We start from the raw sequence: 12,500 nt of genomic DNA, 5'->3' as shown, positions 1-12,500 counted from the left end.
GTCTACTAGATGCCTGTCAATTGCCTGTCTATCTGTCTGTCGGGACTGTCTATCCAAGGCTGTCTTTCTACCTGTCAAAGTTTCTGTCTGCCTGGGCTCTGAGAGGGCTGTGTCTGTCTGTGAATTGCCCGTCGGTCTGGACTGTCTACCCATGATTGTCTGTCTACCCGTCAAAATTTCTGTCTACCTTTTAAGGCTGTATGATAGGGCTGTGTCTGTCTGTTAATGATGTGTCTGTATGTACGTATTCCTGCCGAGGCTGTGACTTTGTGTTTGTATGTCTGCCTGTCAAGGCTGTGTCTACCTTCCTGTCTGTCTGTTAAGATTGTTTTATATGTTTGTCTGCCTGTCTGCTTGTCTTGTCTGTCTCTCAAGACTGTGAATGTATATTTGTATCTGTGTGTCTGTCTGTCTGACTACCTTGATACCCAATATCTACAGTACATATAATTTGTTTCTTGCCTCCTTCCCCCTAGCTGACTTACAAGCCTACTACACCAACCTGTTCCTGACAGACCTGCCCGACCTTTGACCTGTACTTACCATGGGCTGACCTACCCTGACCAATAAGTCACGCCCACACCCTGGCATAATAACTCCCCTCCCCTGCGACACACACACACACACACACACACACACACACACACACACACACACACACACACACACACACACACACACACACACACACACACACACACACACACACACACACACACACACACACACACACAGAGAGAGAGAGAGAGAGAGAGAGAGAGAGAGAGAGAGAGAGAGAGAGAGAGAGAGAGAGAGAGAGAGAGAGAGAGAGAGAGAATTTCTTTTCCCTATGATGACCACCGCCGCCCCACCCTGGGGTTCCTTCTGCAGGTGCTGGCGGAGGTGGACGATGGCTCGACACCCTATGAGCAGCTCAAGCCGTACCACGACGCCCTGGACGACACCTTCTGGCTGTTGGCGCGGAGGGCCTTCCTGGAGCGGGACGTGCCCGTCTTCAGCGAGGAGGCCGTCTTCAGGCTCTTCCGCGTCTTCTGCCTCCTGGCCGACAAGTACGAGGACAAGAAGGTCCTCACGCAGGTAAGGACGAAGATGGCGACGACGATGACAAGGAGGAGGAGGAGGAGGAAAAGGAAGAAGAGAAGGAAGACGAGGTCGAGGAGGATCTAGAAGCAGAGGTGGAGGATGCAGGAAAGTAGCTGTAGTAGTTGTAATAGTAGTGGTAGTAGTAGGAGTAGGAGGAGGAGGAGGAGGAGGAGGAGGAGGAGGAGGAGGCAGAGGAGGAGGAGGAGGAGGAGGAGGAGGAGGAGGAGGAGGAGAAGGAGGAACAGAATGGGGAGAAAAAGGAGGAAGTGGAGTGGAGGCAGAGAGGTAGGAGGAGGAGGCAAAGGAACAGGAGGAGAAGGAGGAGAAGGAAAAGGAAGAGAAGAAGGAGAAGGAGGAGGAGAAAGAGGAGGAGGAGAAGGAGGAGGAGGAGGAGAAAGAGGAGGAGGAGAAGGAGGAGGAGGAGGAGGAGGAGTAGGAGGAGGAGGAGGAGGAGGAAGAGGAGGAGGAGGAGGAGGAGGAGGAGGAGGAGGAGGAGGAGGAGGAGGAGGAGGAGGAGGAGGAGGAGGGGCAATAGGAGCAGTAGAAAGAAGAACAGTAAGAGGAGGAGTAAGAGGAGGAGTAAAAGGAGGAAGAGGAGGAGGAGGAAGAGGAGGAAGAAGAAGAGGAGGAGGAGAGGTAGGAGGAGGACGAAGAGAAACGATGAGGAGGAGGAGGAATAGAAGTAAGAGAAGGAGGATATTCATAATGTATTTAGCACAATACCAGCCCAATCACCACTATACATATAGAGACTGACAGCTTCAACACTGTTGGCGTTACTCCCCATGTTCTGAACTGAACTGTATAACGAAAACTGAGGTGGAAGAGGCAGGGACTCGAACCCGGGTCACCTTCTTACGAAATGCAATCGGAACCAACCTGCCACATTGGCTCATTTCTTAATGTCGTTGAAATTTACAGTTACACACTCCCCCAATAATGATGATAATAATGATAAAAAATAATAATAATATTGATTATAATAATGATAATGATAATGAAATAGAACTATTAAAATAAATATCATAAGACATAATAATAAAAAAAAATTAGCAATCGTTCTGTCATTCAACCTTCACTGCTCATTAAAGGTCAACTGATATATTTTTTGGATTTCTTTATTTTTTGTTGTTTCAAGTATGAAAATATAACTTAGAAGTTAGAGCAATAAAATGCACGTTTCTAACATTTTATAGTCTTGATTTTATCCAAATAGCATGATCTTAAAAGTGCGTCGTAACAGACGAACTTTTCAATGTCGTAGTTACATTTTCCACCGCTAGGGCAACTGATGACGTAACGACTGCTGTTTACATTCTTCAACATGGCCAGCACGCAATACGAAAGTGACTTCACATCGAGTGAAAAAGAATGATCGGATTTGGATGCCCTTTCGTGTTCTTGTGTGGGTCAAGTCAAGCCTAACTATGCTTGTTACCGATTGTCAGTGACAGCGTAGATGACACAGGCCTATCTATACACATTAGGACCCTCACATGGGGGGAAGGGCAATTTTAGTCTGGACATACCGCCCACAATGCTGATAAAATAATTACAATAAAAAGGTCAAAGGAACCCTGAATACTTTACCGTAATATACGAATTTTGCGTTAGAATTAACAGAATATGAAATATTTTCCCTTATCCTTTCTGCAAATACAAATTACAAAATTTTGAATCTGTTTAATTATTTCACAAGCCAATAGCTAAAACAGGCTGAAGGGGATAGTGGAGATGGGACGTGGTGGTGGGGGCGGAGAGGGGCGTCACTTAGGCATGTAAGGGCTCTGGACACTATAGACTGATGCACCTACATCCAGGTGCTGTCTTTTTTCAATAACAGTGCTCCTTCGACCGCGTTTGCTTGCCGAACCTGGGGTCTTGTCGATGACAAAAATTGTCGGTGTTGCATCTTCTTTTAGAATGGGTTTCATGCTAATTTCTAGCGATTCGGCAAGGCCAGGATCCCGAGTATACTGTTTTTTTTTTCTAAATGTTTCGAACAGAGTTTATCTTTCAAGCCAGGCTTCTGTGAGTCGTGCCGTCTGCACCGAATGATCCAGTCCTTTTTGCGAAAAGACTATTTCGGAAAAGAATATAAATAAAGCCCATCCGCAGCAGAAATTTTCGTTGAATCACTGTTGCAATTTGCGGCGACACAATAAACCATTTTCGAACTAACTACTTGATAAAACCTTGCTAACACACGAAATATGACACATCACTGATCAAGTTGACAGTGCGACCCGGCATTTTATAGTGCACGCACATGGTATGCATCATAATGTAAATAGCAATATTGAGGTCACAGCCGATAGAGCATTACGAGAACAACCGAAGATCGGGGAAGGAAAAGTTCGTTTGCTACAGATATTTTGACAGGCCTTTTTATCACATTGCGTAATAATTAGAATTTATTTTTTGCTTTATTTGATCAAAATGTGACTAAGCCATACATATGGCAAATATTCACCACCTCTTTGAAAACCTTCTCAGTTGACCTTTAAACAAATATATTTGAATATAATTTGCATATTTTTTAGTATTTCTAATACTTTTTTAATGTTTTGAATATTTTTAGTATTTCGAATATTTCTTAGCCTTTTGAATATTCTTTCAGTATTTTGAATATTTGATCTTTTTCAATATTTTTTGAATATTCTGTTCTGGTTACCACCTGATGATTTTATTCAGCTTCGGAGAAAACTGGGTTTGAAATTCTCATTGCCGTGACGCAATCTAAATATTTAATTCTGGCTGACGCCGGGCGGTTTGATACCACGGAGGCCTTTTCCACTCCATAGTCAACCCCCTCAACTGAAGAGGAATTGTCTGGCGTCACCTAGATTATAATTTGTATGGTGCGTCACCGCAATCAAGCTTTCTGTAACTTGCTTTGACGATGACGCACCTGACAGACTCTTATTTTGGCTTACACCATACGATTCCATTCACCTTAAAGACAGGAAGGGGCTCACTTTATTTCTTCTTACACACACACACACACACACACACACACACACATACCGTATGTATATATATGATTGTCTAAAAAAGCTTTACGATCTATGACCTTTAGAAAACCCAGCCTTTGGCGCCGGAGAACCCCGACAACTGTAAGAGAACCTCCTGGCGGAGTTCCCTTCCCGAACTGAGAACGGAAACAGACGACTTCCTTCACTATGTGCCCTTGCAGGTGTGCCTGACCGTGGGTGAGGTGGGCGAAGTGACCCGGCGCCTGGTGGAAGCCCTTGGCCGGGAGTGGGACGAGCAGGACTTCGACAACTTGGCCTCCCTCATCCCGTCCTTCTCCTTCCCGGTGTTCCTCACCTTCCTCGAGGGACGTTATGCCCAAGACATCGAAACCCCGGCCCTCGAGGACGCCGTCAGCGACGTCTTCGACTTCTTCGTCGAGCAGGTCATGAGAAGGGTAAGGCTCATGGACAGTTGAAGGTCCCTTGGGTAGTAAGGGTCATGGAGAGTTGAAGGTCCCTTGGGTAATAAGGGTCATGGAGAGTTGAAGGTCCCTTGGGTAGTAAGGGTCATGGAGAGTTGAAGGTCCCTTGGGTAGTAAGGGTCATGGAGAGTTGAAGGTCCCTTGGGTAGTAAGGGTCATGGAGAGTTGAAGGTCCCTTGGGTAGTAAGGGTCATGGAGAGTTGAAGGTCCCTTGGGTAGTAAGGGTCATGGAGAGTTGAAGGTCCCTTGGGTAGTAAGGCGTCATGGAGAGTTGAAGGTCCCTTGGGTAGTAAGGTTATGGAGAGTTGAAGGTCCCTTGGGTAAAGTCACTGGGTAGGTCAGGTCATTGATATTGGGTTATTAGGAGAGTCAGGTCACTATGATGTAGGTCAGAATGAGTTAAGTTTGCAGGTCATGAATAATCTAGGGTCACTATGATGAAGTCATTAGGTACGTTAAGTCACTCTGTTGCAGGTCATCAAAAGGATGTCACTATGATGTAGGTCAGGAATAGGGAAAAGGTCGCAAGTCGGGAATAATTTAAAGTTACTGTGATTAAGTTATCAGGTACGTCAGGTCACCATATTGCAAGTCATCAAGAGGATAAGGTCACTCTGTGGGAAACTGCAAAAATAGCCAGGTCGTCATATGAATAGCAGGTCATAGAAAATACTGGGTTAATAGGGAGCAGGTCATGAAGAGGGAGAGATCACTATACGAGTCATGAAGAGGCGAAGAAAGCTCTGTAGGTCATGTAGAAGGTAAGGCCACTCTGTGACAGGTCATGAAAAGGGGAAGGTCGTTATATAGCAGGTCATGGGGAGATCCGGAAGGATGCAAGGTCCTGTAAAAGGTCACGTCTCTATAACAGGTTATAAAAAGGGAAAACTCCCTCGGTAGCAGGTCACGAAGGGTAATGTCGACCTGTGACAGGTCACAAATAGAGTAAGGTTGTTTTGTGGCAGGTCACGATTAGGGTAAGGCCACTCTGAAACAGATCATATGGAAGGCCCTGATTAGGACAAGGTCACGTCATGATTAGGGTAAGGTCAAGTAAAGTCAGGTCATGCTTACGGTCAGGTCATGTGAACAGAACAATTTCGAAGTTTCAATAATTCACCACTAACATTGTTAGCATTACCACTTCCATCAACAGTATCATCACCACTACCACCTCCTCTACCCCTAACGCCACCACTTTCAATCCCACCACCAACAAACCTGCCCCCTTTTTCACCACCACTACACCTATTCTTACCCTCCATCACCACCCCTTCTATCCCGACCTTCACTAACACCATTATCATCTTCATAAACCAAACTGTTGCCATCAGCCAGAGCCATGACCCTCCCGCCGTCCTTCCAGGGCAAACTCTACCAGAGGCTCTCCTGGGCGCCGCTGTGGGTCTGCAGAGAAGTCGAGGTTGTCCCCTGGGCCCTCCGGATGCGTAGCAGGGGCGGCGGGGGCCTCGCCCGCGCGGGCGTAAGGGCGAGCATGCGGATACTGGCGGGCGTCAGAGGACAAGTCGGACTGAGGTCGTCTTCTACGGTGCACAGCATCCCCGACAGCGGAGGAGCAAGGCCCTGCAGGTTCACCCTTTGTACCTCCGAAGACAAACTCCTTCAGTTCGCGGCAAACGACCACAAGTAAGTCGCTGGAGTCTCAGTAATCTGTCTTGTTTATTTATTTATTCATTTTTTCTTTCGTTCGACCTCATTATGGAGCAAAGGGTCTTCTGTCAGCTTTCATGTTTTATCAGCATTGTAACTCTTTGTAATTATTGTTCCGACGTCACAGACTTCTCTTTGTCACCCCAGGATTACGTGACACATTTGTATAAATCTGTTATCTAGAAAGAAAAAATATATACATATATGTAATCATGTATATATATGAGAAATTCGCTAGTGAACAGCGACATCAATCAGATAATTTTTATGACCGTCGCGCAGAGGATTCGAACCTACTGCTCTGATGCCAAGAGGCTCCATTGTCAGTCGCCTTAACCCACTAAGCCACTGATGGTCTAAAACTGTATGAACTCGAAACGCTACTGGTTCCCGAGATTAGGAAAGGTCGCTAACTGCCACCCAAATTTCCTTTTTCACCATACAGCTAACCACACTCGTAGCAGGGGGTAAGGACCGGAACGAATCACTTTCACGCTTATCACCTTACCCCCTGCTACGAGTGTGGTTAGCTGTATGGTGAAAAAGAAAATTTGGGTGGTTGTTAACCTTTCCTAATCTCGGGAACCAGTAGCGTTTTGAGTTCATACAGTTTTAGACTATCGGTGGCTTAGTGGGTTAAGACGACTGACAATGGAGCGTCTTGGCATCAGAGCAGTAGGTTCGAATCGTGTGCGCGATGGTAATGAAAATTATCTGATATATATATATATATATATATATATATATATATGTGTGTGTGTGTGTGTGTGTGCGTGTGTGTGTGTATGTGTGTGTGTGTGTCTGTATGTGCGTGTGTGTGTGTTTATGTCTGTGTGTGTGTATGGATGGGGGTGTTTGTGTGTGTGTGTGTGTGTGTGTGTGTCTATGTGTGTGTGTGTAAAAATAATAAAAATAATAATGATAGGTTTATTGAGATAGCAGTGATACACTGACAATAATACAATTGGGCACTTTTATGAGTAATATAGTAATTATTAGAGTGATATGCTTAGTCTAAAATTTATGATGAGTTTATTGTGCGGACAATGGATGGAATGGCACTGTTCTTGTATCGGTCAGTTCTCGGCGCTCTGATGGGCTTGATTTTGTTTGAATGCCGAGTTGCATGGCGGGTGGGTGTGGTGGGAGGTGGGAGGAAGTGACGGTGACGTGGGTGTAGCATTAGGTCCTGTCCAAACTTATTCAGTGCCTCACTGTGTTTGTCGGACAATCTTGGCAAGCTGAGGGTGGTGAGGGCGTGTTCGTATCCCTCATACTGATTACCCAAGATAATTCTGCACGCTCTTTTTTGCACTTTCTCTAATTTGCTCCTCTGTGTGATGTTAAGTGATGATGACCAGGCTGGGGAGGCGTACATGAGGGTGGGGAGTACGAAGGTGGTGTAGACTCCCTTTAGATCTGGTGATGGGGTACCAAGGGACTTCAATCTGCGCAGCATGAAGAGTTTGTAAGAGGCTGTCCTGATGATGTTGTTGATGTGCTGGTTCCAGTTAAGGTGGTCGTCTATTGTGATGCCTAGTAGCTTGGCGGACTGGACCACTTGAAGGGAATGGGTTCCTAATGACAGTTGAGGTGGTGCCACCGCCTGTTTGGATGTACAAACATGCATGACCACGGTCTTGTTGTGGTTAACTGTCACATTCCTGCTCTCAGTCCACGTTTTGAGGTTGTCTAGGATGTTTTGTAGTGGAGAAAAGTCAGGCTGCCTGGTGTTGATGGGAATGCCAACTGTACAGTCATCGACGTATTTCCATCTATGTTGGGTGTCCATTAATGCGTCATTTATGAGGATGAGGAAGCACAGTGGTCCCATCTTGGTCCCTTGGGGGACCCCACAGGTTAGAGGGTGGAGGGAGGATGTCGTTCCCTGGTACCTCACTACCTGTTGACGTCCGGTCAGGAAGTCGGCTAGCCATGCTACCAAGTGTGGTTGGATCCCCAGTTGTATGGCTTTGGAGATGATGATGTTATGGTCAACAAGGTCAAACGCTTTCTTGAAGTCAATAAAGGTCAAGGCTAGAGAAGTATTGCGCTTGTCTAAGTGGCTGTGCAAGAAGTCCAGAAGATTAACAAGATAGTGAGTTGTGGAGGAGGATTTCATGTTGCCATACTGTTTTATATCGATTTGATCTTTAATTTTGTTGTATACTGTGTGTGTGTGTGTGTGTGTGTGTGTGTGTGTGTGTGTGTGTGTGTGTGTGTGTGTGTGTGTGTGTGTGTGTGTGTGTGTGTGTGTGTGTGTGTGTGTGTATGTATGTCTAAGTGCGTGCGTGTGTGTGTGTGTGTGTATGTCTAAGTCCGTGCGTGTGTGTGTGTGCACGTGTGTGTGTGGACGTGTGTGTGTGTGCACGTGTGTGTGTGTGTGCTCGTGTGTGTGTGTGTGCACGTGTGTGTATGTGTGAACCTGTGTGTGTGTATTCACCTTGGTCTTTGGATCACGTGTTGGACTCGTGATCGACAGCTATTTCCCTCCCGGAAGAGAGCTCAGAGCTCGTATGACCGATCTATGGGTAATGCTATGACCTTACACACACACACACACACACACACACACACACACACACACCCAACTCCCCGCCCACGAGAGTCAGAGTAACAACCCGAAGCGCAGCGATACCGAAATAATTTCGGCCCTGGGTAGGATTCAAACCAAGTACTACGAGCACCACCATGCTGGTAGTTCAGCGCTCTACCAACCACGCCACCGAGAGAGTGTGTGTGTGTGTGTGTGTGTGTGTGTGTGTGTGTGTGTGTGTGTGTGTGTTTGTCTGTGTGTTTGTGTGTGTGTTTGTGTGTGTGTTTGTGTGTGTGTGTCTGTGTGTTTGTGTGTCTGTGTATTTACCTAGTTGTATTTACCTAGTTGTATCTTACGGGAAGGGGATCTATGCTCGTGGTGTTCAGTCTTTGTATCTCGCAGTGTCTAGTTTACTCTTAAATTTGTGTATAGTTTTTGCACACACTATTGTTTTATCCAGTTTATTCCAGATATCCACCATTCTGTGTGGAAAACTGTTTTTTTTTCAGGTTTCTTCTATAATTATCCTTTTTGAGTTTATCATGTCCCCTTGTATTTCTCTTATCCCAATTTAGTAAGTCCTCTCTATCAATGACTTCTGTGTCTTTCATGATTCTGTAAATGGTCAGCAGGTCGCCTCTTTCTCTTCTTTGTTCCAAAGTCGGTAATTTCAATTATCCAGTCTCGTCTCATATGGCAGGTTTAAAAGTGTTGGAGACATTTTCGTGGCTGCTCTCTGGATTCGTTCAATTTTCTTTATGTTCTTTTTGGTAATGGGTGACCATAGTGTCGCAGCATACTCTAGTCTAGGCCTTATCAGTGTGACTAGTAATTTTCTAACCATTTCTTCGGCTAAATAGGTAAAAGCCACCTTTATTGTTCTTAGCAAATTGTAAGATTCTCCGACAATTTTGTTTATCTGTTTATCAGGGGGTATGCCATTTGAGATGATTACTCCCAGGTCTTTTTCAGACCCCACTTTCTTCACTTCCTCTGTTCCAATTTTATATTGTCCCGATATTCTTTTCTTCCCGAACTCCATTATGTTACATTTCTTTATGTTGAAGTTTACTTCCCACTTCCGACTCCATTTCCAAACCTTGTTTAGGTCTCTTTGTAGTGATTCACAATCCGTTTCAGTATTCACTTTCCTCAGCAATTTAGTATCATCTACAAAGGAGATCATGTAACAATCCACATCTTCATCCATGTCATTCACATAAATAGCGAACATTAGTGGAGCTAATACCGATCCCTGTGGAACTCCACTAATCACCTCCCAAGCTGAACTCTTTTCTCTGAGCACTACTCTCATTTCTCTGCTATGAAAGAAATCCTCCATCCAGCTTAGTAAATTACCTTGTATTCCTCCTATGTTTTCCATTTTTTTTTATTTTTTTTTATAATTTTTGTGTGGTACTTTGTTGAAGGCTTTTTGTAAGTCTAGGTAAGCACAATCAGCCCGCCCATCCCTTTCTTGTATTATATCTATTAGTCTTGAGTAGAAACAGATTCAGTTTGTAGGACATGATCTTCCCTGTCTGAATCCAAATTGTCTCGGGTTTATTATATTGTTTTCTTCCAGGTGTTTTATCCATCTATTCTTGATCAATTTTTCCACAAATTTTGGTTAGAGTGCTTGTAAGGGAGACAGGTTTGTAATTTGTAATTTGTTGGTTCTTTGTTTCCTCCTTTATATATTGGTACAATATTGGTGTTTTTCCAGTCCTTTGGTATTTTTCCTTCTCTGAGTGAGCAACTTGTTATGTTATATATTTTGTCCATTAAGTCTTCTTTACATTCTTTTAGTATCCAATTTACAATTCCGTCTGGGCCGTGTGATTTCCTGACATCAAGGTTCATTATTTGATTCATTATTTATTTTTGTGTTATTGCTATTTCCCTCATGGGGGTGATCACACTTCAATTCCTTCGTCCCAATGCTGTACTTTATCTCTAGTGAAAACCGACATGAACTGATTGTTCGATTCAGCCATTTCTAAATCTTCTTTATATTTCATATTTCTTTAGCATAGTTTCACCATTCCCTTTTTATTTCTAAGTTTACCATTCACATAGCTATAGAATAGTTTGGGTTGATTTTTACATTTTTCTATGATGTCTTTTTCGTAGTTTCTTTTCTTCCTCTCTGCGCACTTTTACATATTCATTTCTATGGTTGATATATATGTGCCATTCTCCATTTTTTTTTCCATCTTTTCCAAGTTTTCTCTTCTATCTTGCGCCTCACTGCATCTTCTGTTAAACCAGCACTTAATGTACACCTTTTCCTGTTTCTGTCCTGGTATGTATTTATTCACTCCTTCATTATAAATTTCCATCAAAATCATCCATTTCTCTTCCACTTGTGTCTCTTCTTTTGTGTGTGTGTGTGTGTGTGTGTGTGTGTGTGTGTGTGTGTGTGTGTGTGTGTGTGTGTGTGTGTGTGTGTGTGTGTGTGTGTGTACAAGACTATAAACGCACACATACTTTCGGGTTTGGTCATATCCATGTAAATATACGCAACATATTCACGTACATCGGCATCTGCGCGCACACGCACATTGTACATATACGCACATACACACGTACCCTCCTTCAGGATTTAATATTTGGTTTTCACTTACGCAGAAGCAAGAGCCAGTGGCTTCACGCTCTGGACACGGCGATCCAGAACACCCAGGAGGCCCTCCCATTCCAGATGCTCTTGTCGGCGGAGAGGAAGGCGGAGAGAGCAGAGGAAGAAGCCAGGGCCACGGCAGAGAAAATCAGAAGAGCATCCCAAGCGGACATAATTGAACAGACGCAGGCTGAGCTTGTCGCCGAGAAAATTGTAAGACTTTAACCTCTTTTATATCTATCTATATAACATGGGACTCTTCCACCTTATGAGGCAGGTAGCCAAGTCAAAGGCACGCACCCATTCCCACCCATTCGACTCCCACGGCCCACCCACCACCCATTGTTACCCTCTCATCTTAGCTCCCCGTGGATGAAGGGTCATCCCTGTCTCCTACCCACTGCCCGGGTCAGAAGCAATGCTGCAAGACACAGTACATCCACAGCGAGGACGCTTTATATACGGTATATACTGTGTATGTATTTATCAAATAATTCCGACTGTCGTCCCCGGATTCGAACCGGGCACATGATTTCTCATTGCCGCGTTCCTGCCGGGTTCAAATCCGGGGACGACAGTCGGAATTATTTGATCGAAATTACCGTCATTGGTGATTCTATTCAGATATAATATGTATGTATATATATTACAGGTGAAAAATGTAATCACACATTTGTCAATAACGTAGAAACCACTGTTGGAGTAGAAAAGACTGGAAACGGGGAATCTATATATTTCGATTGCAAACTGCAATCCTCTTCAGTAGATACAAATAAGAGAGAGGGCGTACTGTTTAAGTAGCACCCTTAACAAAAGAAAGGGGAACATGGGAAGATATCTCTACCCTATTCTCACTCCGTATGTGAGGTCAGGAGGCAAATGAGCTTTCACTAGGTTGGAGATGAAGAGTCCGGACATTATGTCCGGGGACCATTGGCCCTTTGAAATATTCATATAAATACATATATACATATATACATTTATATATATATATATATATACATATATATATATATACATATATATATATATGCAAATATACATATATACATATATATACATATATATATATACATATATACATATATATATACATATATACATATATATACAAATATACATATAATATATAT

General features: G+C 43.9%; 1 protein-coding gene and 1 long non-coding RNA gene across 2 annotated transcripts in view; one reads left to right on the top strand and one right to left on the bottom strand.

Moving 5' to 3' along the window:
- LOC143027823 (uncharacterized) overlaps nucleotides 1-12,500 on the bottom strand; it is a 169,860-nt gene that overhangs the window by 130,774 nt on the left and 26,586 nt on the right. The window lies entirely within an intron of this gene.
- Nucleotides 1-12,500, top strand: part of LOC143027821 (uncharacterized) — a 112,990-nt gene that overhangs the window by 83,061 nt on the left and 17,429 nt on the right. The window contains exons 3-6 of the mRNA XM_076189423.1: nucleotides 871-1,077; nucleotides 4,280-4,513; nucleotides 5,907-6,187; nucleotides 11,379-11,580. Coding sequence (XP_076045538.1) covers nucleotides 871-1,077; nucleotides 4,280-4,513; nucleotides 5,907-6,187; nucleotides 11,379-11,580 — 924 coding nt within the window. The remainder of the gene's footprint in view (nucleotides 1-870; nucleotides 1,078-4,279; nucleotides 4,514-5,906; nucleotides 6,188-11,378; nucleotides 11,581-12,500) is intronic.

The sequence above is a fragment of the Oratosquilla oratoria genome, chromosome 8 (genome assembly GCF_046742065.1).
Source record: "Oratosquilla oratoria isolate Oo_2021 chromosome 8, ASM4674206v1, whole genome shotgun sequence".
Classification (NCBI taxonomy): Eukaryota; Metazoa; Arthropoda; class Malacostraca; order Stomatopoda; family Squillidae; genus Oratosquilla; species Oratosquilla oratoria.
The sequence above is the reverse complement of the archived record's forward strand: the minus strand, read 5'-3'. Positions and strand labels throughout refer to the sequence as shown.